The sequence below is a fragment of the Dufourea novaeangliae genome, unplaced genomic scaffold (genome assembly GCF_001272555.1).
Source record: "Dufourea novaeangliae isolate 0120121106 unplaced genomic scaffold, ASM127255v1 scaffold11, whole genome shotgun sequence".
Taxonomy (NCBI): domain Eukaryota; kingdom Metazoa; phylum Arthropoda; class Insecta; order Hymenoptera; family Halictidae; genus Dufourea; species Dufourea novaeangliae.
Window position 1 is genome coordinate 872,589 of NW_015373895.1, and position 27,863 is coordinate 900,451.

The 27,863-nt window shown below is 34.9% G+C and overlaps 3 protein-coding genes across 3 annotated transcripts; 2 read left to right on the forward strand and 1 right to left on the reverse strand.

Annotated features, from left to right (window-relative positions):
- Nucleotides 1-8,571: 8,571 nt before the first annotated feature.
- On the forward strand, nt 8,572-19,273 carry LOC107190193 (protein Wnt-5b-like). Its single transcript, XM_015578961.1, has 7 exons — nt 8,572-8,651; nt 15,794-16,059; nt 17,370-17,550; nt 17,996-18,107; nt 18,203-18,305; nt 18,637-18,804; nt 19,086-19,273. The coding sequence occupies exons 1-7, from the start codon at nt 8,572-8,574 to the stop codon at nt 19,271-19,273; spliced, it is 1,098 nt and encodes a 365-aa protein (XP_015434447.1).
- A 1,396-nt stretch (nt 19,274-20,669) lies between these two features.
- LOC107190984 (39S ribosomal protein L18, mitochondrial) lies at nt 20,670-22,174 on the reverse strand. Its single transcript, XM_015579907.1, has 3 exons — nt 21,922-22,174; nt 21,659-21,772; nt 20,670-21,017 (listed from the first exon to the last, which is right to left on the reverse strand). The coding sequence occupies exons 1-3, from the start codon at nt 22,101-22,103 to the stop codon at nt 20,783-20,785; spliced, it is 531 nt and encodes a 176-aa protein (XP_015435393.1). The 5' UTR covers nt 22,104-22,174; the 3' UTR covers nt 20,670-20,782.
- Nucleotides 22,175-23,896: 1,722 nt separating this feature from the next.
- LOC107190785 (dnaJ homolog subfamily C member 8) lies at nt 23,897-26,121 on the forward strand. The gene is made up of 6 exons (XM_015579669.1): nt 23,897-24,029; nt 24,340-24,498; nt 24,565-24,631; nt 25,493-25,587; nt 25,655-25,794; nt 25,864-26,121. The coding sequence occupies exons 1-6, from the start codon at nt 23,952-23,954 to the stop codon at nt 26,096-26,098; spliced, it is 774 nt and encodes a 257-aa protein (XP_015435155.1). The 5' UTR covers nt 23,897-23,951; the 3' UTR covers nt 26,099-26,121.
- Nucleotides 26,122-27,863: the final 1,742 nt, after the last annotated feature.

A 27,863-nucleotide genomic window follows, 5' to 3' on the forward strand; every position in this document is an offset into this window, starting at 1 on the left:
CTGAAAATCAAAGACTGACTGGACGCTGACGAGTTTATTCTATGGGGAACACCTTTTCCCCGCCTGGAACATAGCAATAGGCATTTATCTAGGTGCAAAGTGGCCCGGAGATTTATCGACATTCAAAACCTCTTTATAATGTCTGTAACAAGGGACATCATCGACGTCAATTTCGTTTTCCTTCGAATACGCTACTTAGTTCTTCAAGCGACTTGTAGATGTCAACGTGAACAGCGGGTAACAAAAGTATTTAAAAAATTTTAAATTGATCCAAATGGCTTGAGGTTTGAAAAGTTTTGAAAGTAAATTGAAAAAGTTGCAATTGGTCTGGAATCGCGAAAAAAATAATAAAGGTTTCTTTTTACAACTTTTTTATTTGAGATTGTAATGAAAATTTAATAAATACATATCGTAGATTCATATTACTTATATACATACTGCAACTTTCATTGAAATCGATTGATACAGAAACGATCGACAAGCATCAAAAGATGTAATAATTATTAGATCTGCTACAGATGTAGGTCGAAAGTCGCAAAAAACAGTGATTTTCAATATTTTTAATCGTATGTATTGATTTTGATGAAATTTTCAACATGTATATAACTAACACAAATCGTCGAAACGTATTTATTAAATTTTCATTACAGTTTTAAACAAAAAATTGTAAAAAGCAACCTTTGCTATTTTTTTCGTGATTCCAGACCAATTGCAACTTCTTCATTTTTTTTTTATACATGTCATTTAGTAAACTAATGCCCCTAACTTCACAAAAGAACGCAAGTCATTTGGACCAATTTTAAAAAAAGTTGTATCTGTTTTACAGGGTAGTCGAATACTTTAATTACCGACTGTATACCTTATATCCCCGAAAAATGTACGATTCTAAAACGTGCCTCTAATTGCGACTCGAATGACCATTAAATTTTGTTGTTTCTCGAATGCAACTTTATGCTTCTGAATCACGTACGTAATTACGATTCCTAAGAGGAGTTAAACCGCGATGTTAACGTTGCCCCGTCCACTTGTATCAATTCCTTGGTTTCCTCTCCGCCTCGCGGAATCCACGGTCGGTGGAGCGTGTATCGCAGAATTTCAGTAGGTTTATCGGCAGTGAAGTTACGATAATGTTTCCTGGTCAGGTGGCGGCACGCTGTTATTGCACTTCTTTACGCCGGTAAACGGCAACAATAAAGAAACGAAAATATGTTCAACTTATTACGATAATTCTGCATTCCTCTTTTCTTGCAATTAACTCCGTCGGATTGTAATGATAATTCGTCAGTGGTCGCGTTAAATGGTCGGTCCCTTTTTTAAAAAACATTTAAGTAGCAGTCGATGTACAATAACAGTCAACCTATTAAGTCCCATCAGTGAAATAAAGTGATTTTTACACATATAATTATTTATTACTAATAAAAGTGTATAAGAAAAAGCATATAAATGCTATCAAAATAGTTTTTGGTTTGGTACTTTTCGTGTAACAAATGTGACATTTATGCAACTTTGGGCAATTTTCTATTGAGAAACGTAAATGAAATAACATTTATTATTTTGTCAGCATATAAGAAATGCTTAATTACATCTACTTCAATGATTATGATGATAAAATCTGCAAATAACAGGTTATAGATGACTTAATTACATTTTTCCAAAATAGGTACGCAAGAACTTTCCGCGTGACCTGACAAATAAAACAGTATTTTTCACCTCTAACGTGCGTGAAAATCATTTCTCATTAGGTGTAGCATGATCCTCTAAATCCTCCGCAATTTTCGCTTTATTACACCACATTACCAAAATTCTATTGTACTCATCGCTGCTTCGCAATGATGACTTTGGAAGACTATAAAATTAATTTTCATTTTCATTTTATCCAATCACATCAACAAAATTACAAATATTCTACTTGTTAATGCATTCCAATAATGGACGAATTTGAAATTAATTTAATTTCCCCTTTATCATATTACATCAATGAAATCATTAGTATTATATTCGTTAATAATTCCCAACAGTGGAAGACTTTGAAATTAATTTCAATTTTCATTTTATCCAATTGCATTAACGAAATTGCCAGTATTTTATTTGTTAATACATCCCGACAGTAGTAACTTTTTGAAATTAATGTAATTTTCACTTTATCGTATCGCATCAACATCGTAGATATTATATCTGTTAATAATTCTCAACAGTGGAAGCCAGTGAAAGCTGAGAAACTATCATTTGAAAACACTTTATGTAATGCAATCTCACCGTGACCCCAAAGATCGCACCTAATTATCACCGAGTCGCGTTTCCCTGAAACCGCAAACGGGCATCTCGTTTTATTGCTCGAGTCGAGCGCCCGTTGGACCCGTCCTGTGCACCTTTAATATTAGTCCAACGATCTTTTATGATCATTATAGCCAGCACGGGTATCATCCAGATGCGCAGGATCAACGATCACCGGTGTATACAGGGTGTAACAAAAATGTTGCAGATCTCTGAAATGGGACACTTGTGAGGCGATTTGGAACAAGTTTTTCCTTAGCAAAAATGTTATCCGACGTTTTGTTAACGAGATATTAACGAAAAACCCCGACCAATCAGAGTGCGTGTCTGTCGGCCGAAGTTCCGCGGTAACGTTGACTACCAATCGCAGCGCGTACTCAACGCTGCCGCGGAAGCTCTGCCAGACACGCGTTCTGATTGGTCCGGGTTTTTTCGTTGATATCTCGTTAACAAAGCCTCGGATAACATTTTTTCTGAAGAAAAACTTGTTCCAAATCGCCTCACGGGTGTCCCATTTCAGGGACCTGCAACGGTTTTGTTACACCCTGTATATACCGCAGAGACCGGCTCATTCAGCAACAAATGTAGCGGTGCTTACACTACCGCCGGTCATGTCTTGTTCAACACGCCAGCGAGATACTTTATTGCTGATAATTCGAGGCCGGTCCCGCGAGAGACGTGGTGAAGTACGCCATTTACATTCCTGTCGTGATCACACAAATGCATTTTATATACTGGCTAATATTGTGCCCGATCGCGTGGGCTAGATAAACGCGGATATACGGGGTGTTTCAGACATTACACTCGAGATATGTACCTGGAATGGCCGGGGACTCGTGAATTGAAACCGTGTTGTGAAACCGTCCATTTCAGTTACATTATACATATAATGTGATATACAGTACCGGACAAAAACTGTTTTCTGTATTATTTGAATTAAGGACACTACTGATGTTACAATAAGTCCTCGATGAGTGTTTGAAGACTTCTCGGCACTGAACATGAGGTATGTCATAAACTATGAGTCGTATACGACTGAAACAAATACCATTGACTTCAGACTTCCAAGCTCTATCACTGTGCTAATCTTCATTAAGAAGTCAGCGTTATGTTTAGGGATCACTCCTTGTCAGGGCCGAACAGTCTTCGTACACTCATCGAGAATTTACTGTACATTAAATAATCAACGCCTGCTTTGTGTAATTGTTGTTTTCTTGGGTCGACCACACTCGATATATTTTCTAAATATCCTCCACGAACGAATTATTTATTTTTGTTGAATATACCGTCTATTTTGGGAAGTCCACATATTGAGAAACTATGGATGATAGCGCTCCGTTTGAGCCGTCTATGATACTTCGTTTTAAAATTTCTGGTGAACTTTTACCTTGTTGCATCCAGGAATGGGTGTTCAAGAGTGTTGTCAGATTTCACAATCACAAAAATTGCGAATAAAATGTGCAGTCGTATAGTTACCCTGACTATTACCTCAATTCTACTTGACAATATAATAGGCATTAAAACTTTCGGCTCCAAGAATTCATGCAGAAAAATATTTTTGCAGTATATAAATATGAGAATACTCTTATAAATGCATTTTTAATCATAAAATTTGTATAAGATAGTACATAATATTTAGTATATAATATTTAATACTAAAACAAGAAAGAAGAAAGGAAAGAAGACAACAACAGAGGGAAAAAAATGGAAATAAAAATTCGTACGTCTCCTGGATTCGAACTCGGATCCCGTAGGGTGGTAAACAGGTACTCTACCGTCGTTACCATGACACTTTCTTGGTGAAGCGTTTTATCTAACCAGACTACTGGACACATGCAAAACTTTAAACAAAAGTATCTAAAGACCCAAGGCCCATTTTGAAGAAAACCATGAGGGTTTTGTAACACTATATGTGTACTATAACTTCCACATAGTGCCGTTCCAGAAGCGATTTCCACAACCCTGTCTTCCCCTTCTAAGTCCACGCCTCAAAATTTCCATATAGCCTACCTTTAACTTATTATTCGAGGTGATCAAGTTACCTGAGACACCCTCTATACATGTATATAGGAACACATATTGTCAGTGATTTAATGAAAATAAGAATCATTCTATGCACTAGAACTTGGCATCAATGAGTAAACATTGTCGGTGAAATGATTGTCGCAGAGGTAAGGGTAACCCGTTAAAGGTTTGTTGAACTGTCAAAGTTGTCCTTCCAGTATTACACCATTATTTCTCCTTGCACTGATGACGCTTCCCTTAAAAAAGCTCCTGTTCGCGCAAGCTCGTTTAATTTCTTATGCGATCACCTGGTTGAAATTAAAGCGAGACAGGATCAGAATTTAGATAATTTACGATCTGGTAACTTCGCTCCACGGCATACATTAACTAGTCGTAGCAGGTAAACCTGAAAGCAACAACCACCCATCGTGGCGCAGCAAGGTGTATATAACGGATGGATCGATGCGCCATAATGGACCGAACGTTTTTTGATTTACATAACCGGGGCCGATGCTTAATGAGCGATCGTGCTCATTTCGTCTTTTCTAAAACTAGTAGCGGAACTTTTTGAGCCGCTATCGGATTACATTTCGAAATCGCTCAGCCTGCCCAAGGACTCTCTAAGGATGATTCAGCGTGGCGAGCAAAATCTCTCAACGAGGGAAAATAGCGGATGGTGCTATCTTGGTAATGGGGGAAAGTACTGACAACCACCATGATAACCAGTTGTGTACATGTTTTGAGCAAATTGCCAGCATTAAATGACAAAAGTAGTCTAAAAAACCATAGCCATCTGTTTCTGCATTTGACTTGGGTTTTGCAGGCAACGCCAGCTGACAAAATGGTAAAGCAAATTGGCAGAAAGTCTTGTAACATAACCTATGTCAAATTGGGGGCAAGGTTTGTGCAAGCCAATTTGCTGCATATATTTCTGTCAATTTGCTGCCTATGTTGCTGTCAGTGTGCATGCAAGTTGGATTATAGCGAATCTTGCATCAATCTTGTAACCATGACGTTATAATGGGCATTAGACAAAATTTGGCTTTGCAGGTTTGGCTGATTGGGCATAACAACCTATCACTAGGCCGACTTCAAGTCCAGCCAAGTGTCGTAACCAATTGCAACGCTACAGTTGTGACATCATTACTTTCCCCCACTTCCATGACAGTATAGTCCGCCATTTTCCTTCAAAATTCTTCAATTTGGTCACGCTGGGATGATTTTAATCAGCCTGTCACGAACCAGAGAAACTGCCTGATAACTAGACTGCGGATTTTTATGCAAAATAACATTATATAAAGTAATTCATAAAGACAACAATAAGGATAGAAATTTCTTGGTTCCCTTAAATATCTTATTGGAATAAAAATGAAACGGAAAGCATGTGGCATTTGATGAAATTTTTGTCTTTTATTGTACATCACAGAGTCCTATAAGCTATAAATATGTACATAAAATCCGCAGTCTACTCATAACAGTTACCTGTTACCTAACAGGCTGTTAGTCCCGCGAAAAATGGCCGCCATTTACAGGAGATTCTAATAAAGCAATTTTCGAAAGTGGATAATTTGATCACGCTTGACTGACCGGATAGCAATCTTATTAGTAGACTGTGGGTTTTTATGTAAATTACTTTCCTTGTAAATTAGTTTACGTTTTTCTTTTTAGATATTTAAACCTAAACTTATGTTTGGTGGAATATTGGGTGTGTGGTTAACACTGAAAATAGATATTGCGTCATTATTTTTTCATACGACGAAATAACGTATATTTTATAAACAGCAAAATATCATATAATGGCGAAGGCCGAGCTGAAGTTACATGAATAGAAAAAAACAATTGTTCAGAATAACGTCCCCAACGACATACCCAAAAATCATTGAAATCCTTTTGAATAAATTTTTAACATTTTGACTGCCACATCACCGAAATATAGGTGACAAGTATCTACATTGCAAAGAGACTGGATTATTTAAACACCGTTAAACAAATTTTACATGAAACTAATAACGCTGTAGAATTTAAAACGAGATCAACAGCCTTTATTAGCAAAACGTATATATTTTCGACGATTTATTACTTAAAAAAACGAAATAAACGAGGGAAAATAAGTATGGCAGCTAATGTGTTAATGAACAAACACCATTTAAGGAACAGAAACATTTTGAAGAGCAGGTTCTGCTTAAAGTAAATTGCTGTAAAGATTTCCTCGAATAAAATGTTTCTGTTGCATATTATTTGGACTATTATTTCTTTTGCCAAATTTTAAATTCAAAAATAACAAAACAATTCATTATATGAAATTGCTATTATGTCAAATAAATCGATAATACTTTTATTTTCAAATAACAGTATTGAAATAGATTATTCCAAATAGTTATTTCTTACTTTCATTTCAAATGAAATTTGCCCAGGTCTAGAACCAACCTAAGAATTTTCCCGTACTTACTTACATATTTAATACTTCATTGGGGAGGTAGCATGCATATTGAACAAGGTTATGTCAAGCATAACATAGATGGTATATGGAGATGCTGCAGGACACAATACAGGAAAACTTGTTCTGTATTTGAAAATATCATTTTTGAAAGCTCACACCTAACCATATATACCCATATTATTTTAATATTGAAAATATTTAAATACACTTTGCTTAATTATTAATATAAACAACATTCTTTTGTGTTGAAAGTAATTGCAGTATCAAATGTTGATGAGTGGATACTCACTCCATTCGATACGAGTACCTACATTTTTTCGATACCTACTTGGTATCGCAACCGTACGTATCGATACCAAAAATACTCGGTATCGAAACAAAAGTATCGAGTAATGTACTCGTATTTACTTGTATCGATTCATCTCTATTCGTATGTCTGTTAAGCAGTCAAAAATAAGGGATACATATTTTTTTTTAATCGGCCGAGGCGCGACTTTAAGGGATGAAACCACCCCTCGAAGTTTCAATCCGAAATTTTTTTGTTATAAACAAATTATATTTTGAACAATTTGTAAGCAACATATTATTGTACATAAAAAAACGCAAACCTCGTCCATTAGAAGTTTTCATGTATCTCCTCTGGTTTTCGAGATAATAATTTCGGGTCGAAACATCGAGGGGTGGTTTCACCCCTTACAGTCGCGTCTCAACCGTAAAAAAAAAACGTATCCCCTATTTTTGACTGCTTAACAGACATACGAAGTTTCATCAAAATCGGAGGGGGACACTTCCGTACCTTCCCGTGTGAGTAAAAAAGCGTTATCGAAAGTTATTTCAAATAGGTATTTCTTGTTTTATTTCAAAGAAAATTTGCCTAGGTCTGCTCGACGCGGCTCTTGGCCGCGGCTGAGGGAGCAAGAATCCGAGGTGTCTCGCCATGAGTCGCTTCAGGAGCGAGCAAGGTGTAATGTCGAATCGATGTACCATAATCGTCTGGACCTAGGTGTCTTTCGTTCCGAGCCGAGTCCCTCGGCGTGCTTACTACCCACAGAACTGGTATATGTATATGTATACGCGTACCTTATGCACGCTCAGGTACTGGTTGTGCATACCGGGTGAGGCACTCGACCATTTTACCATCTCTCGATTTCCGTTGTAAAATGTTTTTCCATCGGGCGTTTTATTATTGTCCATATTATTCAAGTATCGCAGATCGCAATTCGCAAATAATGCTTTTTTCATGGTTGATCGTATTTTCGAGGTAGAACTTTTATGAATGGTTTTCGACATTAAAAATAAATAAATGTTTCGTTTCACTTGAAATAAATATTACTTATATTATTACAACAATACTGAACTGCGTAATCCAAATTTTTTAGGACTACTTCACTCAATATTTAACCAACTTTGATGCTCTTTATTTGAGCTACATTCCAAAAACAGGCACCTACGGTTTTTCTTCTTTTAATGGAGGATAGGTGGACTACAAAACACATCCGTATAAGTATTTTCATCTTCCAGTGTAACAGCAAAAAACGTTCCCCCCGTTAGAAGTATCGCCTACATTTCTCTAGACGTTGAAAACTATCTCATCTAGCTTGGAGTCTACTTAAAACTATTGTTTCATTTCGAAGTACAGATATTAATCGAAAACATAATTTGCGTAAATTATATAATATAATATGTCTGTAATTTTGACTGCTAACAACATTCAGGGTAGTCACTACAAATTCAACAATATATTTTTTGATGTTACTAAAACTATTTTATTATAAAATCGACTGAAAATTTATTCATAATAATCAACAGAAAAATTCCATCATTACTCACGTTGAATTTGCTTTCAGAGAAAAATGGCGATTTGCTGCACGTTACTTATTATTATACGAATACTACTCACCGACGCAGCATCGACGATACCAGGGACATGGATGTAAGTATTTTCTTGTAACTTTCTAAGAACTGTTAGTTAATGAAATGAAAATTACAAATAACAGGGGTAGAGTGAAACTAAATTTCAAATAAATTGTTTGATCCGCAGATATTTGTTCTTTATGTTTTATTTAAACGAGAATTGTTTAAATAATAGTTTAATTAAATAGTAGACTGCGGATTTTATGTATTTATAGCTTGGGCTCTGTGAAATTAAATAAATGACAAAACTTTCGTGAGACAGAATGAGTTTTCTATTTTATTCTGAACCCAATAAGATACATAAGAGAAGAATGAAAACCCTACATTTGCTTTGGCCTGTATAAATTACATTAGAAAATGTAATTTTGCATAAAAATTCGCAGTCTAGTTATTAGGAAGAGAGCATGAGATATGTTCCTGATATTAAATTTGTTAGTAATAACAGGTTTTATTAAAAACACGATTTGTCGTAAGAATTTCCGAATTGAAGTTAAGACAACAATTTTTCATATAACATTCACGCTTTTTATCAATAATCAGTGCAAGTGGTTTCTTTCTGAAGGGATATATCGTTCATGATAATATATAACTGAAAATACCTTTGTACTAAATACACACACAAATACCTCTTGGACAGAAAACCCGAAAGAAAATGCGAAATCTGCAAAAGAAACGATAACTGTAGAGCACATATTACTAGAATGCAGGAAATACGATCAAGAACGCAGAAATTGGAAAATCCCCCGGATATTAAAACAGCGCGCACTGCCGAGAAAAACTATCGAAAAATAATAAAGTTTCTCAAATCAGTTAAATTATTCAAAGAAATATAAACCAAAGACAAAGCACATTATTCCATAATACCATAATACTAACGCAACGAATACACTAATATTGTATATAAAACAACGTATCAAGTCGCTAATAACATTGTAGTTGATGCGACTCTAAGCTTAGAAAAAAAATCTGGTAAAATTTTTTGGAGAAAGCAGTCGCTAAAGCCGTGTGAATGTAAAAATGATTTTAGATTGTTGTTTTTTTGTCTTTGTTTTTAATTTGGGGTAACAGGACTTAGTTTGACGTGACTGATATTAGACGAATACGGTGGATAATCAAACTGTGAGAGTTCAATCGTTCTCGCCGACTTCCATAATTTATGGCTCTTTGTGCACACGGCGAAACGAAATCGTGCCGTGGGAACCCGATCAAAGAATATTTTTCAAAACACCTCTCCTGTCTCACTTCCCGACGTACCCCCTGCTAACGGTGTGTCTAATTCCTGAATTGCGGCTCTCGCCCCTTGGTTCCACCCCTACCATGTCCATGACAAATCACTGAATGGCCCCTTGGATCACCGTAGTGGCATTTTTTCTTCGCGCGGTGCCTCCATTGCGGTAGCCGCCGGCCCTTCATGCTCGACTCCATAATTGGATTTTCGAGAAATTCTGAAGATTATACAGGGTGTTCCAAAATAGCTTCGACTCCTGGAAATGAGAGGTTCCTGGGACGATTTGAAACAACTTTTTCCTTAGCGAAAATGTTATCCGAGACTTTGTTAACGAGATATTAACGAAAAACCCCGGCCAATCAGAGCGCGAGTCTGGCCGAGCTTCCGCGGTAACGTTGGCTACCAATCGCAGCGCGTACTCAACACTGCAGCGGAAGCTCGGACAGACTCGCGCTCTGATTGGCCACGGTTTTTCGTTAATATCTCTTCTGTATATTAATTAAATCTATTTGGTGCTCGAACCGACGCCCCTCAAGTTCAATACAGTGATTGTTTTGTAAATATCTCGTTAACTATTAGAGTTAGGACGTATGAAAGTCAACAAATTTTTACTCAGAATTTGATACTCTATCGATCTGTAGTACAAAAACTGGGACATTCCGTTAAAAAAAATCAAGATGACCTTGATATCTCTAAAATGCCTCCATCCACAAAAAAGCACGTACTCTATATAAGATGTGCCCCTTGATGCCATTTAAGTTCCACGCCTCAAAATTTTCATAAAGTGTACCGTGAAGTTATTAAGTTAGCTGAGTCACCCTGTAGAAACAAAGGAAAACCTTCGACGGTGATACACGTTGTCACGATCCTTCCGGATTATTACTACTTTTCTTTTTCTTTATAATCTCTCCTGTAAGCATACCCCGATAAAAAAAATGCCTAATCACATGGGCGGGCCTCGAAGCATCTCCATAATAGTTAATCCTTCTTACCCGCGCTTATGTTAAGAACTCGATGGTTTTAATATAGTCATCTTAATTCTACCTTTATCACAGTCTAATTAGATTGGAATCAACGCGTCTACGTGTGCGGCCAGGCCAGAACCATTTATGCAATTCCGAAAAGAAATTTCGAGGCTCTTAAAAATTGCGTACCGTTGTACATATTTTCTATTAGATCATATGGAAAATTAATGATCGCTTTTCTGTCAAAAATCTATATTAACTCTTTAACGACTGGCTGATAAATCTCAGAACGCCAGTCTGTCAGCCGAGTTCTCGCGTTCTGATTGGTCGGGGTTTTTCGTTAATATCTCGTTAACAAAGCCTCGGATAACATTTTTACTGAGGACAAAGTTGTTTCAAATCATCCCAGGAATATATATATATATATATATAATATACCGATCCATTTAAAAAAATGGAGGTGACCTTGAAATATCCAAAGTACCTCCACCTACAAAAATCCTATTAGCGCTATCGGATGGCTCTCTTCATACTGTGCAATTTTGCTTATATTTGAGACACCCTGCATGTGACGCTAAATAAAAACCGTAAAAAAACTCTTTTAAAATTGAGATCTGTTTCTATTTTATTTTGTTATGTATTAGTTGTTAATTCTAAAATGGTAGAATTATTTTCAGAATTATTTTCCATTGCAATTCTACATAATAGGTCCAACAGAAATTTCAAAAGAGATCAACTCCAAGGTGTGTCGTGGTAATAATGACGCAACACGGACCGAATAAAAACGCGCATTACTCTACTAATCTACCCTCCGCTATCAACGTAACAACCCCTTAAGTCACGGCTAAGGGCCCGTGTCCAGATTAGATTCCAAGCACACACATTCAGAATGAATTGATTCACGTCGCCGGCATTCACGGGGCATTATTTCAACGTGAATCGCGACGATATCGAAGTGGCCAGATTAAAAGGGTGACGTCGGGGCATTTTTTCTCGGCCCACGTGAAAAGAAAGTACGACGGGAGAGACGCCCGTGGCTACGTCGTATATCAGCCGTTGTATGCGACTCTCAATGAGACTTCTCATTTTTGTTAATTTGTTATTAGTAGTCTGCGGATTTTTATGCAAATATAAATTTTCGAGAATTAGTTTACAGAAACTAGAATCAAACTAGGATCTGTTTACTTTATTTACTTTTCTAACAGGTTCCAAAAAAAATAAAAATTTCTTTTAAATTTATCAAAAACCTAAATTCTAGAGTATCGTATGTGCTATGAATGCATAAAATCCGCAGTCTAGTTATGAGCTTGTCGGTTAACAGGACTCATCCCAGATACCACATGACGTCTTAAAGACGGCTTAAAGGCGCCTTAGACCTAAAATAGCCGAAAAATGGGCGTCTTTAAGGCGTCATGTGCTATCTGAGATTGGACTTGTCCCAATTGGTTCTATTGTTCTCGACACTTTACCATCCGGAAGTGTATTAATACATTAACCCTTGTGTAGGTAACCGAAATATTCACGGTTATTGAGCAATCAGAAAACAGACTCCTCTCGATTATCGTCCCAAACTCGGGTCCATGCCGGGACAATAATCAAATAGGGGGAAATGTTTCAGACTCTCGTAAATTCGTTTTTTTTTCCAAAAGCGGACGGGCAACAAAGTATGCGTTTAGCAAGTCCCACGGCCTCCCCCTCCAGTGGTGGGGATAATGCCTGGACAATAATCGTGTAGAACAAGACGGACGATAATGGAGAGGCGTCTGTACTCCTATTCTGACGGATTAGGTAAACATAGATAATTTTGCTTTCGTGCTTTTCTGAAACTCTTAGTTTTCCCTTCCTATAAGATACCAAGTGCTGCTTTAGAGAAGAACATACAACATTGTGAAAAGAAATTTAGATTGTCTACACATGGGTTAACCACCGATTTAGCAGATAAATTACCTATCATTATTTTTTCAAAACTAGTTTAACATCTGGGTGTCTTCCCTTGTGAGTATAAAACTCGTAATTAAAAATATACATTCGAAATATAAGAACAATTAGATATATAAATAGATAACGAAAAACCCAAAAATTGTATTCATACGAAAATAAATATTTTTGTGGCGTATTTCTTAATGATATCTCAACTAAAGTAATATTAAAGCTAAAAAGCACTTATCATAAAATTTTTGTATTATCGTTGACGTACAATATTAAGTCAAGATGCACAACGATTTAAAATAATCAAATAAATAGATTTTGTAAAATACGTTAAATGTAGTGATTAGAGACTAAGAGTAAGTTACGTTAAAGAGTAAGTTAACAAAACCCTTAATGATTGTAAGAAATGTGAATCATATAACACAGTACAACAACAAACTAATCGAACTTAACAACATTTCTGTCTTATACCCAAATTCAACAAAAGCTTTATTGACAGAGATAAATCTCTGTTCAGCTTTTCCCTTATTAGATTACTTTTACAATAATATTGATTTACATAAACATTCGTAATATAATAATTACCATTACTTTAACAAACTTATTTAAGTTTTTAACAAAATATATCAGCACTGAAATGATTGTTAACAAACTAACAGGTAGCAAAATCAACCTAACTACCAAAGTTTCCATTTTTTTTCTTCATTCAATTTTCAAAAGTTTTCATTTTTCTTCATTCGCTATCAAACACCCGGTACATGAAGCCATACGATTGTTGCTACAATCTTTTAAGAGACACAACGCATTACTTTTTGGGACGGCACAGCCCACAGTGTCCCACGAATTCGCGTGGGCCGTATCCTTCGAAATATTATCGTTCCCTACCCGTGATTCCCTGCGTCATTGTTTTAGGGGAGTGCAAAGCTGATGATATATCACAACCGAAACGTGTACCGGAATATTAATGCTCTCTATTATGCGTTCCCTAGTGCAATCTTGTATACCATGGAACAGGGCCGTTCCTAGGTTGTTGACCGCCCAAATGCAAAAACATTATCACCGCCCTTAGTAATTTAATATTATTTAATTAAGAACTTGATACGCAGTGTTTACTTTTATATCTATACAGGGTGGTACACGCAACTTGTTCACCCTGAATAACTTCTAAAGTATGTATTGTATGAAAAATTTTTTTTATACAAAAGTTACATGGTTTGGAAGAATACATGATCTAGTGCATATAATATTTTTTGTAGGTGCAGGTGTTTTGGAGATTTCAAGGTCAGCTTCGTTATTTTAAATAGAATGCTATATTTTTTATGTCGAAATATCGAGAAGTATTGAATTTTGAGTAAAAAAGTATTGACCTTTATTAGCTGTAAACCTACTAGTTAACGAGTAATTTCGCTTCCTCTCTTGAAAATGTACTGTGCGTAATATCAACTTGATTTCGTTCAGGATAAATTTCGGCATACATGGGTATAGCTTTTATTGCATTTTCATGGCACTTACTATAATTTAAAAGAATCTGTAGAGCGCATAAAAATTATCACGTAAACACCGCGGTCTCACGGAAATCTTTGCTGATATTAAATCTCCAGCTTGATATTACGCACAGTACATTTTCAAGAAACTAGGTGACATTATTCGTTAATTATTAGATTCAGAGCTAATAAAGGTCAATACATTTTTACTTAGAGTTCAACGCTCGTCTATATTTTGACATCAAAAACATAACATTTCATTTAAAATAACGAAGTTAACCATGAAATCTCTGATACGCCTCCACCTACAAAAAAAAACTATACGAACTATATAATGCATCCCTCGAAACCATGCAACTTTTGTATAAAAAATTTTGTCATATTGTACAATGCATACTTTCGTAGTTATTTAAAGTGTACAAGTTACCTGGACCACCCTGTATATGCATTGTTTTTTCTTTTTAAATATTTATCGTGCAAAAGTGAATATTCGTAATTTTGATTTTCGTAAAACGAAATAAAGGATGGAATAATTATAAGAATTCATCAAAAAACATGGTGACTTTATAGAAATTTCGGTCACTGTAGAAGAAAACCACGTTTCCCCTTATTTCCCACGCGCTGTGCTCGCTAGCTCCTGCACAGAAGTCGCTGAAACGTGTGTTTGATTGGCGATATTAAAGCATTCGACTGTCCCCGTATCATATACGCTGTAACGTTTACGAGCAGCCGTTTCGAATTTGAGATTGGTGGCCCCGATTCGAGACCCCTGATTTTCTGTCTGACGGCGTCGTTCCATCATCTCGCTTGGTTGGCTGACAAATGTGCCATTAAAAATTGTACCACGGAGGAGAACCGTTCGTCGTCCACCGATTTAGGCTCGATGCAGACGAGCGAGTTTTGTCGCGCGGGCATTTCTCGCGCGTTTCAGAAGTACACAGAAACATATCAGGAAATACACACGAGCGGGTTTATACGCGGCGACACCTCACGGCTCGCGACGGGTGAAAATCGACTGTCGGATATCGCTGGCCCGCTGTGACAAAATGTGCACGGAACTTTTACATTCAGACAAGCGTGTAATACCCGCTGCGATAACGCGCGACAAAACGGACGAAAAAAACTCGCTCGTCTGCATCGGGCCTTATTGCTCTAAATTTCTATGATCGCCGTGAGAAATTCGTAGAAATCTGGTTGCATTTGAATTGGTAGATACTAAATGCCTTTTTGCGTGGAAACATCCGTCTATCAGGGCTGGTCCACAATGGTGCGTTTGCTCAGGTTTGAATTCAAAGGATTACTTTTACAATAAATGGTTCACAAATTTTTCACTGGTATGGTATAATTAATTTCCCACCGTTCCACTACCCAGATAGCATCACGCCGTCTTGAAGACGTCTATTTTACGGCTATTTTAGGTCCAAGGCGTCTTTAAGCCGTCTTCAAGGCGTCATTAGGCGTCATGTGCTATGTGGGTATAAAAATAATCAAAGAATTGTTCAAATTTCCTAAAACGTGCCAATATTTAAACATACATATCATTTTGTGTTATCAGAAACGTCGGTTTACAACACTTCCCTCAACTCGAGACCGCTCAAATGTTAGAGACCTATGACGTAGCAGCGTCCAGTGTGTGCCATGGACTGAAGGGTCTCTCGCAAGGCCAAGGGAAGCTATGTCAACTGTCTGTGGATCACATGCCGAGTGTAGCTAAAGGAGCAAAATTTGGTATCCTCGAGTGTCAACATCAATTTCGTGATCGCAGGTGGAATTGCTCGACCGTTCGTGACGAGTCTGTGTTTGGACCTATACTTAGAATCGGTAAGACGCGCTTAAAAATGCATCTACACTATATAACATAACATGGTTATAAAACTTATTAGAAAAACAAAAAGCATGTTATATGTTATCCATTTAGTGTGACGCCATTATTAATAATGTTATAGACTTGTCTGAAAGGTATAGTCTTGTAACAAGCTATAAAAACATGTTGTATAGCAAGGTTATGCAACAATTTATTGTATAACACTTTCTTGCTGTATAGTGGAGACGCAGCTTAATAATTGTAGAAAAAGTTTTTTTTTACAAAACCAGAACTATTTTGAAACGCTGAAGCAATTTTTATGGCCGGTATTCACTTCGACGAAACAAAGAGTAAATAAACGAAAGAAACATTTTAGAAGCATTTTCGAAACACTTTAACACATTGCCGGACACAATTCACTTGACTTTCCGTTCACGCCAACAGGATCATTGTAAATTATAATGACTGTGCAATAGGTGTAGAATTCTAAAAACGAAAAACATACAAAATTAAAGAATTTTGTTGCAAGTAAGAAATGTTATAAAATGTTCTTTTTTCAATAAACGTATATATTTTAATTAGATAGTTCTAAGTTTTGATTAAAGAGTTTTATTAACTAAAGTAGATTGTGTCTTTTTTAAGGCATTGGACGGTGGACAATGTTCAGCCCAAACAATGTAAATAATAGATAGAGATCGCTGATGTTCTCCAATTTTGAATAATTTTTTTTCTTACAATTGAACTTTCTATGGAAGATGCCATTCACTACTATATGTAATTCATGAAAACAAGTCGATAAAATTGAAAAAAATTCAGATCGTCATTAGGTTTCTAAGAAGATCCTGGGGAAATTTCAAATGAATCAATAAATTTATTTTGAAGATAGTTTCGTCTCTTTTTCTATTAGGTCGGTGCATATATGCCCGCGTATCTGTAGACTTACAAATGAGTCGTTCATTTGCCAAAGTGATTAACTCGACAAAAACATAAAAATATAAGAACTTGAGCAAACACCAAACAAGTGTTTTGAGACACTTCAAATTTGAAAAGATTAAAAGAAAAGTGGTTTCAATCACGTTGGCCTGTGAACGGCTCGAATATCAAAAAGAAAAAAAATTATGAAATTATTTCAGCACCCAGATAGCACATGACGCTTTTAAGACGCTCATTTTACAGCTATTTTAGGTCTAAGGCGTCTTTAAGCTGTCTTTAAGGCGTCATGTTCTATTTGGGCATCGCCCTAAATAAAATAGGATTATTGCCATCAGAATTGTTTGAAGATCGTACTTACGAGATTGATGAATGAAAAATTCTTCTCTGTTCGTAGCCAGCAGGGAGACTGCATTCGTTCACGCAATCACAGCCGCTGGAGTAGTTTACGCGATCAGCCGATCCTGTAGAGATGGCCAGTTATCATCCTGTGGCTGTTCCAGAAGTAGCAGACCCAGAGATCTAGATCGCGATTGGATTTGGGGCGGCTGTGGGGACAATCTCGAATACGGTTACAAGTAAGTGGTTGACTTGTTTACAAGTAATATAATACCCAGATAGCACATAACGCCTTGAAAACGCCCATTTTAGGTTCAAGGCGTTTTTAAGTCATCTTCAAGGCGTCATGTGTCTGGGGATTCTCCATGGGATACTTCTGTTTTCGTTTTTATTAGGAATTGAAGTTTTTCTTCCATTAATAACGTAGTAAACATCGACGAGGTTATTGAGATTAAGCTTACAAAATTTTCGGAATCAGGATCACTTCCCAGATAGCAAATGACGTCTTGAAGACGGCTTAAAGGCGCCTCAGACCTAAAATACCTGTAAAATGGACGTCTATAAGGCGTCACGTGTTATCTGGGTATAATTGTATATTTGACGAGTATTATTGAAAGTGATATAATAGTGTCGTTCTGTCAAGACTGCTCGATAAACTTATTTTGTACTTTCTAATGGTTTTAGGTTTACACAGGCATTTGTTGATGTAAGAGAACGCGAACGCAGCTTCAAAAGAGGTAGCAGAGAACAAGGCAGGAGCCTAATGAATCTTCATAACAATGAGGCTGGTCGTAGGGTAATATTAACATTTATTACCAAACAATTGTGGTCTATGTATATCACATAGAAGTGAAAATAGAAAGAACAAGAATTATTAATTTTTTTTTTCAGGCTATTATTAAAAGGTCTAAGGTGACATGTAAGTGTCACGGAGTTTCAGGAAGCTGCAGTTTGATTACTTGCTGGCAGCAACTAGCATCGTTTCGAGAAATTGGTATCTTTATTTTCTATTTAATACTTTTCTTTAATCGTTTTTCCTTTTTCGACGAATTTTTCAATATTCTTTCAGTCAGGTATTAATACAGATGAAAATACAGAAAAGAAACTGTATTTTCCCAGATAACACATGACGCTTCAAAGACGCCCATTTTACGGCTCTTTTAGATATAAGGCGCCTTTAAGCTGTCTTCGAGGCATCATTAGGCGTCATGGGCTATCTGGGTTCCGTACTATCGAGTAACAAATATTTCGTATTTGAAACAGAATTTTTCTATAACATAATTTACTGAAAGTACTAATTAAATGATTGTGCTTAATATTTGCAGGTGATTTCCTTTTAGATAAATATGATGGTGCAACAGAAGTTAGAGTAAACAGACGCGGTCGTCTATCAATGAGAGACCCACGATTTTCATTACCCACAGCAAATGATTTGGTTTATTTGGATGATTCGCCAAATTATTGTCTTCATAATGAAACATTTGGATCTTTAGGTAACTTATCTCATTAATAATATTTGTACATCTTTCCAATGATAGAGAATAGTGAAGAAATAATATGTAAAAGCTTTAAGACATTTACTCTTCCAAATTATTGTATGACAGTTAAAAAACCAGAATTTTATGTTAAGTTGCTATGTTAAAGTGTTTCATATTTATTTTAACATACTTAACTGAATTAAATCTAATAAAATTATCATTGTACGAATTTATGTTATATAGTAATATATTTACAAAGCAGACCCTAGTTAAACCAAAAAATGTTTATTGCATAGGTACACATGGCAGAATTTGCAACAGAACATCATCTGGTATGGATGGATGTAATCTACTTTGTTGTGGTAGGGGCTACAACACACAAAAATCGACTATCAGGGAAAGATGTGAATGCAAATTTCATTGGTGTTGTTTTGTTGAATGTAAAACTTGTGTTAAAAGCATAGATATTCACACTTGCAAATAAAATATCAAATAATCACATTGACATTTTAAAAGCGTGGTTTGATCTTTGCAATTCAACTTCGTGTATATTGTAGACGTATTAAGGGAATTTTCGTTATTAAAAGAATAACAACTACACCTATAATTATTGCAATAATATGCGTACATATCCGATGCTATTTACAAGCTACATTTCACTCTTAGGTTTCTTTTTTTTAAAAAGGATCTGTTTTGAATGAAATATTTCTATAATTCCATGAAATTAATTTTGTTGAAAATATAACACTGCTTATTGTTTGGACATAAGATTAAACAATTTGAATATTTATATAAACGGTGTTTCGTAATATGAGGAAAATACAGTATTAAATTCTTTACTTACTTCATTACATTACTTTCCTTACTTCGTGTTTCATCAACTATTCGAATATTTGTTCGAATGAAATGTTAAAAATATCCAACTCTAGCTTCAAGATAGGTGCAATCTCTCGTTAGATTTTTGTATAATGCTACTGAAATAAAGTTGCATCTGCGAAAGGATAGTAGATATAGAAACAAACTATATTTGTTCATCTACAATGGTTCTCATTAATCAAAATATTTAATACAACTGCAATACCCACCTTTCTAAATTTTGATATATATTTTCTGTATTTTGCAAAGTAATTGTATATTTATAAGACACATATTTATTAATTAACTAGTGAATATATTAATCAATGTCCTTAGCGGCCTATAAAACATGTAAACAAAAATTGACACTACGCTCAATTAGTTATGTAATTATTAATATATTTATTTGTGTGTCAATGAAACAGTACTAACAAATGACTGACAATCTGTGATTTAACACATTTGACAACATCAAGTGAAGCGTTCAATAACTTTGAAACTATGTAAACATTATTACTCCGAATTGTAATAATAATAAAATTACAAGTGCAGTATTATGTTTATCAAGAACTGTTTCTTATTAATATAAGTTAGCCTAATCATATTTTCAATATGCATTAATGTATTCTAATGATTATTATTGTAGCAATAATGAATTCTGCACAGATATACTTAACATTTTCATACATTATAACTTTGATGTATTTACCATAGGTTAGATGTTTATTTAGTATTGATACAATTATTTATTACTGTCCCTATGTAGTGTACAATGTACAAATTTTCATACTTCAAGTTAAGAAAAAGGTCAAATAAAACGAAATCAAGTTACGTAAAGGCAAAAAATATTTCTTTCTTCTATTTCTTTTTAACCAACCTTTAATTTTAGAAAACTTCTAGATAAAATTTGTTAGTTAAAAGAGGTAATTTACATCAACTGCATAAACGTAATCCAATTCAAATGTTTATAACATAATTCGATTACGCACGTTTATATAGATTTTTATAGAATAATTTATAAAAACTGCAGTCCAATGTAAGTTTATTGAGAGTTCCACTACATTCCAAATAAAATAAAACCTTCATCTACTTTTATATTTAACACGCCTTTTATTAATCCTTCCTAAACAAGTAGAAACTACTCAAAACTTTCCCAAGGTTTCTCTTCACGGAATGGGACTGAACCAGTTGAATGTATGTATCTCTTTGGTTCCTCTAAAATGACTCCATTTTTTTCAACTTCTTCCATAAATAATATCTCCTTCTCCCCAGATATGTTTTGTTTCTCAATATAAACCTCATTTATTCCACACTCCAAACAACGTTGTGCAATTACACGTGCTAAATTTATGTACGATGTTGTATCTTTCAATCTGAAAGTAATTAAAATAATTTTACGCAATACATTTCAGTACCTTCCTACTTCATTTCTACATCCTAGCTTAATTTACACATTTTGATGACAAACATTCAGTTACAATAACAATTGTGCAAGGTCAACTGTATTAATGGTATATAATATTGCATTAGAAGCAAACATTTTGATCCTTGAACATTAGAGTTCAATAGCTTTTGAAATATTGAAATAATGTTATAAAATTTTTTCTATGGATTAAAAGATAATCATGCTTCCTAAGTACATGAACATTAATATGCATATAATATTTTGGTGTTTTTTAATAAATTATTTCTTAGTCTTTATTAAACAACCCTATTAATTGATTGCACAAGTAAAAGTTTTGACTTTCACATAATTAGTTAAATGCAATCTATACTTCGATATGCAAGACAAGCTATAGTAAACTTCAGATTTAAATTGAATTTAAACAACTAAACAAACTGTTAAATAACAATTATCCTTTAAATATAACATTTAACGCTGTATTGAAGGAAGCAAAATGTAATATTCTAATAAAGATTTAATATGAAATGCTTATAGTTTTAAAGCCAATGTACATCCAAATTAATTCCAATATTATGGATATCAACGATTACATTTTCAATATACACAAACCTGTATAATTGTTTCTTGAATCCCCATTCTTGGGTTGAGGCTGTAATAACAGGACCATTTTCAAAATGACGTACTTCTGCAGAAACATAATGTCGTGTCTCCTTCACGGTTAATCTATGAATATTTTAGTTTTAAACATTGCATAAAATTTATACACTCTTAACACTAATTAAGAACATGAGATATATTAAAAATTATCAGTACAACTTAAAATATAACCGAAATGTTATTAAGGTTATACTAAGAAATTATAATCATATTACTTGTGCCAATAAGCAAATCCAGGTTTTTCAAGAGCATAACCAATAGGTCTCCTGGCGATCCTTAAGCGTTCTAAATTTCTTGGATTACGATTCCGAATTTCCTTACAATTTGCTACTATCTCGGAATTTCCGTGTACTTGTCTTTTAATAAATGTACTACACATACGATTCCTTAACGACATCTTCAAATTGGAATTGTTTTATATATAATTATAAAATATCTGTTCTTGTTACGCAATTTATTTAATTAATTTCTTTTGTTGAATACATAGAAAAGCTGTGGATACATTAGTTCTTTCAAATTTAGCTATATATAATAGCTATATATAATAGAGTGCGCGGTCTTATGGTAAGGATGAGGTCGGCAATAGAGTGAGAGGATAATACATGGAGTCACAGTCTTCTCTTTCTAATGGGGTTGTTGGTGGGGGAATCTCCTACGGCTGGTGAAGGCATTACATACGTGCAGCCACGTGCAACATTCCCTTTCCTCATTGCCCTCCAACACGTTCTCTCCTCTCTTTGCGATGTGCAAGCGAGAGAGGAATGACTCCATTGTTACTTCTGTCCTTCGGTTACGTTTCATTCCTACCATAAGACCGCGCAATCTATTATACATGCCATAGGTCCATGGGTCCATGGATATATTATATAGATCAGTGGATGAAGCTGCACGGTGCAGCCTGGTGTAGCCTGCACCATGATGTAAGGTACATTATGGCTGGCTGCACCAGTCTGTATCGTCTGCACTAGAGAGAGACCACAAACAATGGAGAAGAGATGAATCGATACAAGTAAATACGAGAACATTACTCGATACTTTAGTTTCGATACCGAGTAAGTATCGATACCTTGGCGATATCGATTCAACCCTACCCTCTAGAGATGACGTCCAAATCCCTAACGATGATTTATCACAGTGATCGCCGAATCACGATCACGGTCGTGATTTAACTTCATTCACGATCGTGATTGCGATTTTTTTATCTTGAGTAAATTTCCTCTCTGCGATCGCAAGTCCTTGATCTTTAAACAGAAAAACGTATTCAATATGATTTTACGATGAATTACATTACTATTTGTGTTTGTAAAAATCAGTAGAAAAAACAAGAAATTAATTTATTCATTATTCTTCATTGTTTCTAATTATTCCTTCATTTTATACGATATAACTCGAATTTTTGTTTTGATGTCGTTAATATAAAATATACAGATTATGTGTCGCGTGTAAAGAACTGTTAGGTTTCTCCACCAAACACCAATCAGAAACGATCACGAAAAATCACGAATCACTGTGAAAACTCACCGTTATTGGGAACGAACGTGATTGAATCACTCGTGATTCACAAATAGCAGTTCACGCCATCTCTAATTACCACACATGACATGTTATGCGACGCGTCACGTGCAAAGAACTGCTGTTGGAATATTTCTCCACCAATCAGAAACGATCACGAATCGCTGTGAAAAATCACCGTGATTGGGGACGAACGTGATTGCATCACTCGTGATTCACAAGTAGCACGCCATCTCTAACTACCCTCGTGAGCAAACCTTGTTTCTGCTAGGGGAAAAGAGTAACGTAGGGGAAGGGCCTTCTACCATGCTCCTACCACTTGGTATTGGGCATTACGGAAATGTATGTCAAATTAACATTCGATTTAACATTTGTTTCAGTACCTGAAATAAGTTTACCAAGTGGTAGGAGGCCCTTATCCTACGCCACTTTTTCCCCTAGCGGAAACTGAGTTTACTCGTGAGAATATATGTTACTCATTAAGGGCTTTGTTAAATTAAATTTAAAAGATAGAAATTATTAAATTTAATTAATCTGTTTTAGTCTGTTTTTTTTTATTTTCACATAAAATCTACGAAATTCTGAACATTACTGCACAAGATTGGTTTCTATTTTTCCAAATGACTTCTAGTTGATACATCTTATTTTTAATAAACAATTATGTAAGGACAAGTACTCAGTACACATTTAATAGACGACACAATTAAAAACAGGGGAATTAGTAAAAACCAAGATGGCCGGTACCAACTCGAGTATATCCAGTGATAATCCAACAAAGAAAGAGGACGAATTCAATGAGTTTTACACGGAAGTATGTAAACATAGCGACCGATAATGTATTGTTACAATATCCACTTTATAAATAACACTATTTCGAGTACAATTCAATATTATATAACTGTAAACACTCGCACCTTGCTCTAAGGGTTAACAAACGTCAAATTGTATTAAGGGGAAAAAATAAATGTAACATTACAACTGTGTTAACTCTTATTTACTATATCATATCTAATATCTAAGAATGTACACTACTACAGTAAATTTGAAAAAAGAAACAGATTCGAGTTATATATAAGCAGAATGTATCTCATTCAATTTCTGAAAGTTCCAATTCTGTTCAGGTAAAGGAAATAGAGAAAAGGGATTCTGTGTTGACTCCCAAACAGCAGATTGACAGATTACTTCGGCCTGGCTCATCGTATTTTAACTTAAACCCTTTTGAAGTTTTGCAAATTGATCCATTAACCTCCGTAGATGAAATCAAGAAGAAGTATCGACGTGTAAGACATTCTTTTAATCTGTAAGTCAATGTATTTGGTTGTATTGTTGAATCAATTTTTTTTTAGATGTCAATCCTTGTTCACCCTGACAAGAATCAAGATGATGCTGAACGGGCTCAACAGGCATTCGAAAGTAGGTATTAATTAGCATTTCATAGGGAGATTTCAAGCAGGTTTTATTTCAGTTTTTGTCTGGTGTTGGTGCATCATGGTGCATAAAAACTGATATAATAGTGAAACTATAGGATATGAAAGTTAGTATAATATAGAAACCAAAGTAATTATTTGTATTTTTCAGACTTTTATCCATTTGATACAATCTCTCTTGTCACATTAATTGAACACAAGCTGTACAAAGTTTCTAAATGTCGGTGAAATTGATGATAAGTAGCAAGATACACAGAGTTGCAAAACAATACAGAACAAAAATCTTGTATGTTCACTTTATAGATAGTAATAGAGTAACTGTAATAGTTCTAGGAACGTTTTGATAAGTATTCATTAGTGCAAGTGGCTTTATCATCATTCCTCACTGAATCTAGAGCCAAACATTGTACTTTTTATTAAAAGGTATATTGTCATCTCTACATTACACTTGAACTGATGATATTGTAATAATTATTTTAAAAAAAGACAAAATCATAAATTACATTACAGCTAAACTTTTTGTTAATTTGCATATCTATATTCAGTGTAGGCTCCATGAGAGTTTCAAACTCAGGATCACTTCCAAACTTTCACCGTACACTGCAAATCGTTTCAACACTTCACAAATCATTTTAGGCTGATACCTGAGCCGTGGCAACAGGAGGGTGGGGGCAAGAAATTATGCGATTGACAGGTTCCCGGACCTTTCTCCCCACCCAATGGTGGAAATGAAGTACTATCCAACTCTCATGGAGTCTTTGCTGTATCTAGAAATTCAAAATATTCTGAAAATTGTAACAAAATAAGTGTTTAATATTCTATCGCTTTGATATTACTTTCTTTACAGTTGTTAATAAGGCATGGAAGACACTGGAAAATGAAGAGACTAGAGCAAAATGTATGGATGTCATTGAAGAAGCAAAAGCTCGTACAAATCATATGGTATAAATAAAAGAATTAAAGCTTTTATTTATTTATGATAACATTGATAACATTCAAAATTCATCAGATTACAGAGAAAAAAAAGAAACTGAAGAAGGAAGGAAAAGCTGATGGTGCAACTATGCTTGAAGAGGAAACTGAAGAAGGTTACAGGCATGCTGTTTGGGTAATGACAATGAAACTCTTTGCTGATATGGAACGAAGAAGGTTTGTACCAGTTAAATCGACACAAATTGTCTATATATTCAATAGATAATATTTATGTTCTGTATGTAGAAGAGAATTAGCCACTAGAGACGCAGAGCAACGAAAAAGAAAACGAGAGGAAGAATTATCAGCTGAAGCACAAGCTGCGTTAGAGCGTGAGTGGCAAAAGAATTTCGAGGAATCACGACAGTCAAGAGTCGATAGTTGGAAAGCTTTTCAGTCAGGCTCTAGTGCTACAAAACAGAAGAAAGCGAAGAAACTGAAAGCGTTTAGGCCTCCAAAAACGAAAGCGGAGTCGCGATAATTCTACAGTTCTTGTTCCTGATACCTGGCTTAAATTGTTTCATCTGGTGTTTTGTATCTCTTGCAAACTGGAAGTAGTTCTCATTGAGTGACGTCCACTAACATAGTTCTTTGGACCCAATTAAAATTGTCATTTGAATTGGTCGATTAAATAATTGTGATTTAAAGATGGTTTACTCAGGTGCCGAACTGGAGAGTGCGTTATAAACAGAGTGATGTGTTAAGTGAGTCAGAGAGTATGAAAATAAGTAGTGTGTGTGTCTTTTAAAAGAGTGTACGTTTGTCAAATGAAACGCCTGTAAGTATGTATGTAGGTGCATAGTTGTGACACATTTATGTGGCCTGACTAAGTGAGATCTTAGTGTACAATGTCAATGTAGCTACTTTGCTATAAATTGTAAAAATAATACACATGAGCATGTGGGAAATTTAAGGCAGTCGACATTTTAGTACACATATACCTCATATTTTTCACTGAAATGTACGATTGAATAGAGAATTACTAAAATTAACAAAACAATTTTTATTAGCTTATCAAGTTTTTCAGGAAACAGTTGTAAAGAATCACTTGGTGAATACTAATACTTTCTATGAAATGTATTTGTTACTTACACAATAATTAAAAACTTCTTTCATTATTGCCTGTGTTTGAAGTCTGAGGTGTTGTATGATAGAACTTAAGAGGCCATTTAGCCATGACTTCTGATGTTCGATAGGTAAATGTGTCAAGAAACTGTTGTCTTAACGTACACTTGGTCCAATTGTAATTTAAGTCTACTATAAGGGAATGAATCTTTTAATATATAAGTTCTCTTGTTACACGAGATTTTCTTGTTATTTGGGATAGCATTACTGACACATGAAAGTCAATGTCGTCCAAGTTAAATAGAACGAATTTATTAGTCCTGTTTCTTCTCTATTCTCAACAAATTCATGCAACAGTGTGGATTCACCTTCGATACCATGAACTACACCATTACTGAGATTAATACTTCAGCAAGATATTAATAATTGACCCAACGTTTGATGTTGCAACTTACACATTAAATAGTTCACATTGGTGGAATACATAATTTATTTATAACAAATATACAATCACACGTTACAAAAATCCACTTATGTTTCTTATTTTTTATGATACGTCATAAATAGATTAAGTCATAGGATTGTACAATAAACTGCAAACTCATTATTCTTCGATTATTCATTGATTATTATGTATATTGAATGAACATTGTAGCATTATTTGATACCACAAATCTACTTTATATATCAAAGTATTGATGGTAAATGCTAACTTGTATCATTTTTCGTTTACTTTGACTTGTTTGTCTTGTACATTATAACGTCTCTGACATCAAAATATGTAAATACAACACATATCACAAGCATCCACGATTCATTAGTTGTGATCAGGCAAAAAATTAATTGAATTTAAAATATAATAATATTTATGGTGGCCTTCCCATACAAAAGAATATTAACGTGTAAATGAAAATAAAACGTAACAAGCCCAAAACGCAGGAACAAAGATATAAATACTAAAAATGATTAAATTATTTGCATAAATGTTACAGTCTCTTTTCTTAAAAAGTATGTGTGTTGACATTCCATATTATTTATAATATATCACCTTATTTCTGCTAAACTTTTGTTATTATTATACAGTAAAGATTCCATAAGAGTTTGAAACTAGTGTCTGCTTTAAAACTTCCAGGGTGCACCACAAATCGTTTCAACACCTCACTGCCTTCCCTCCACAGTGA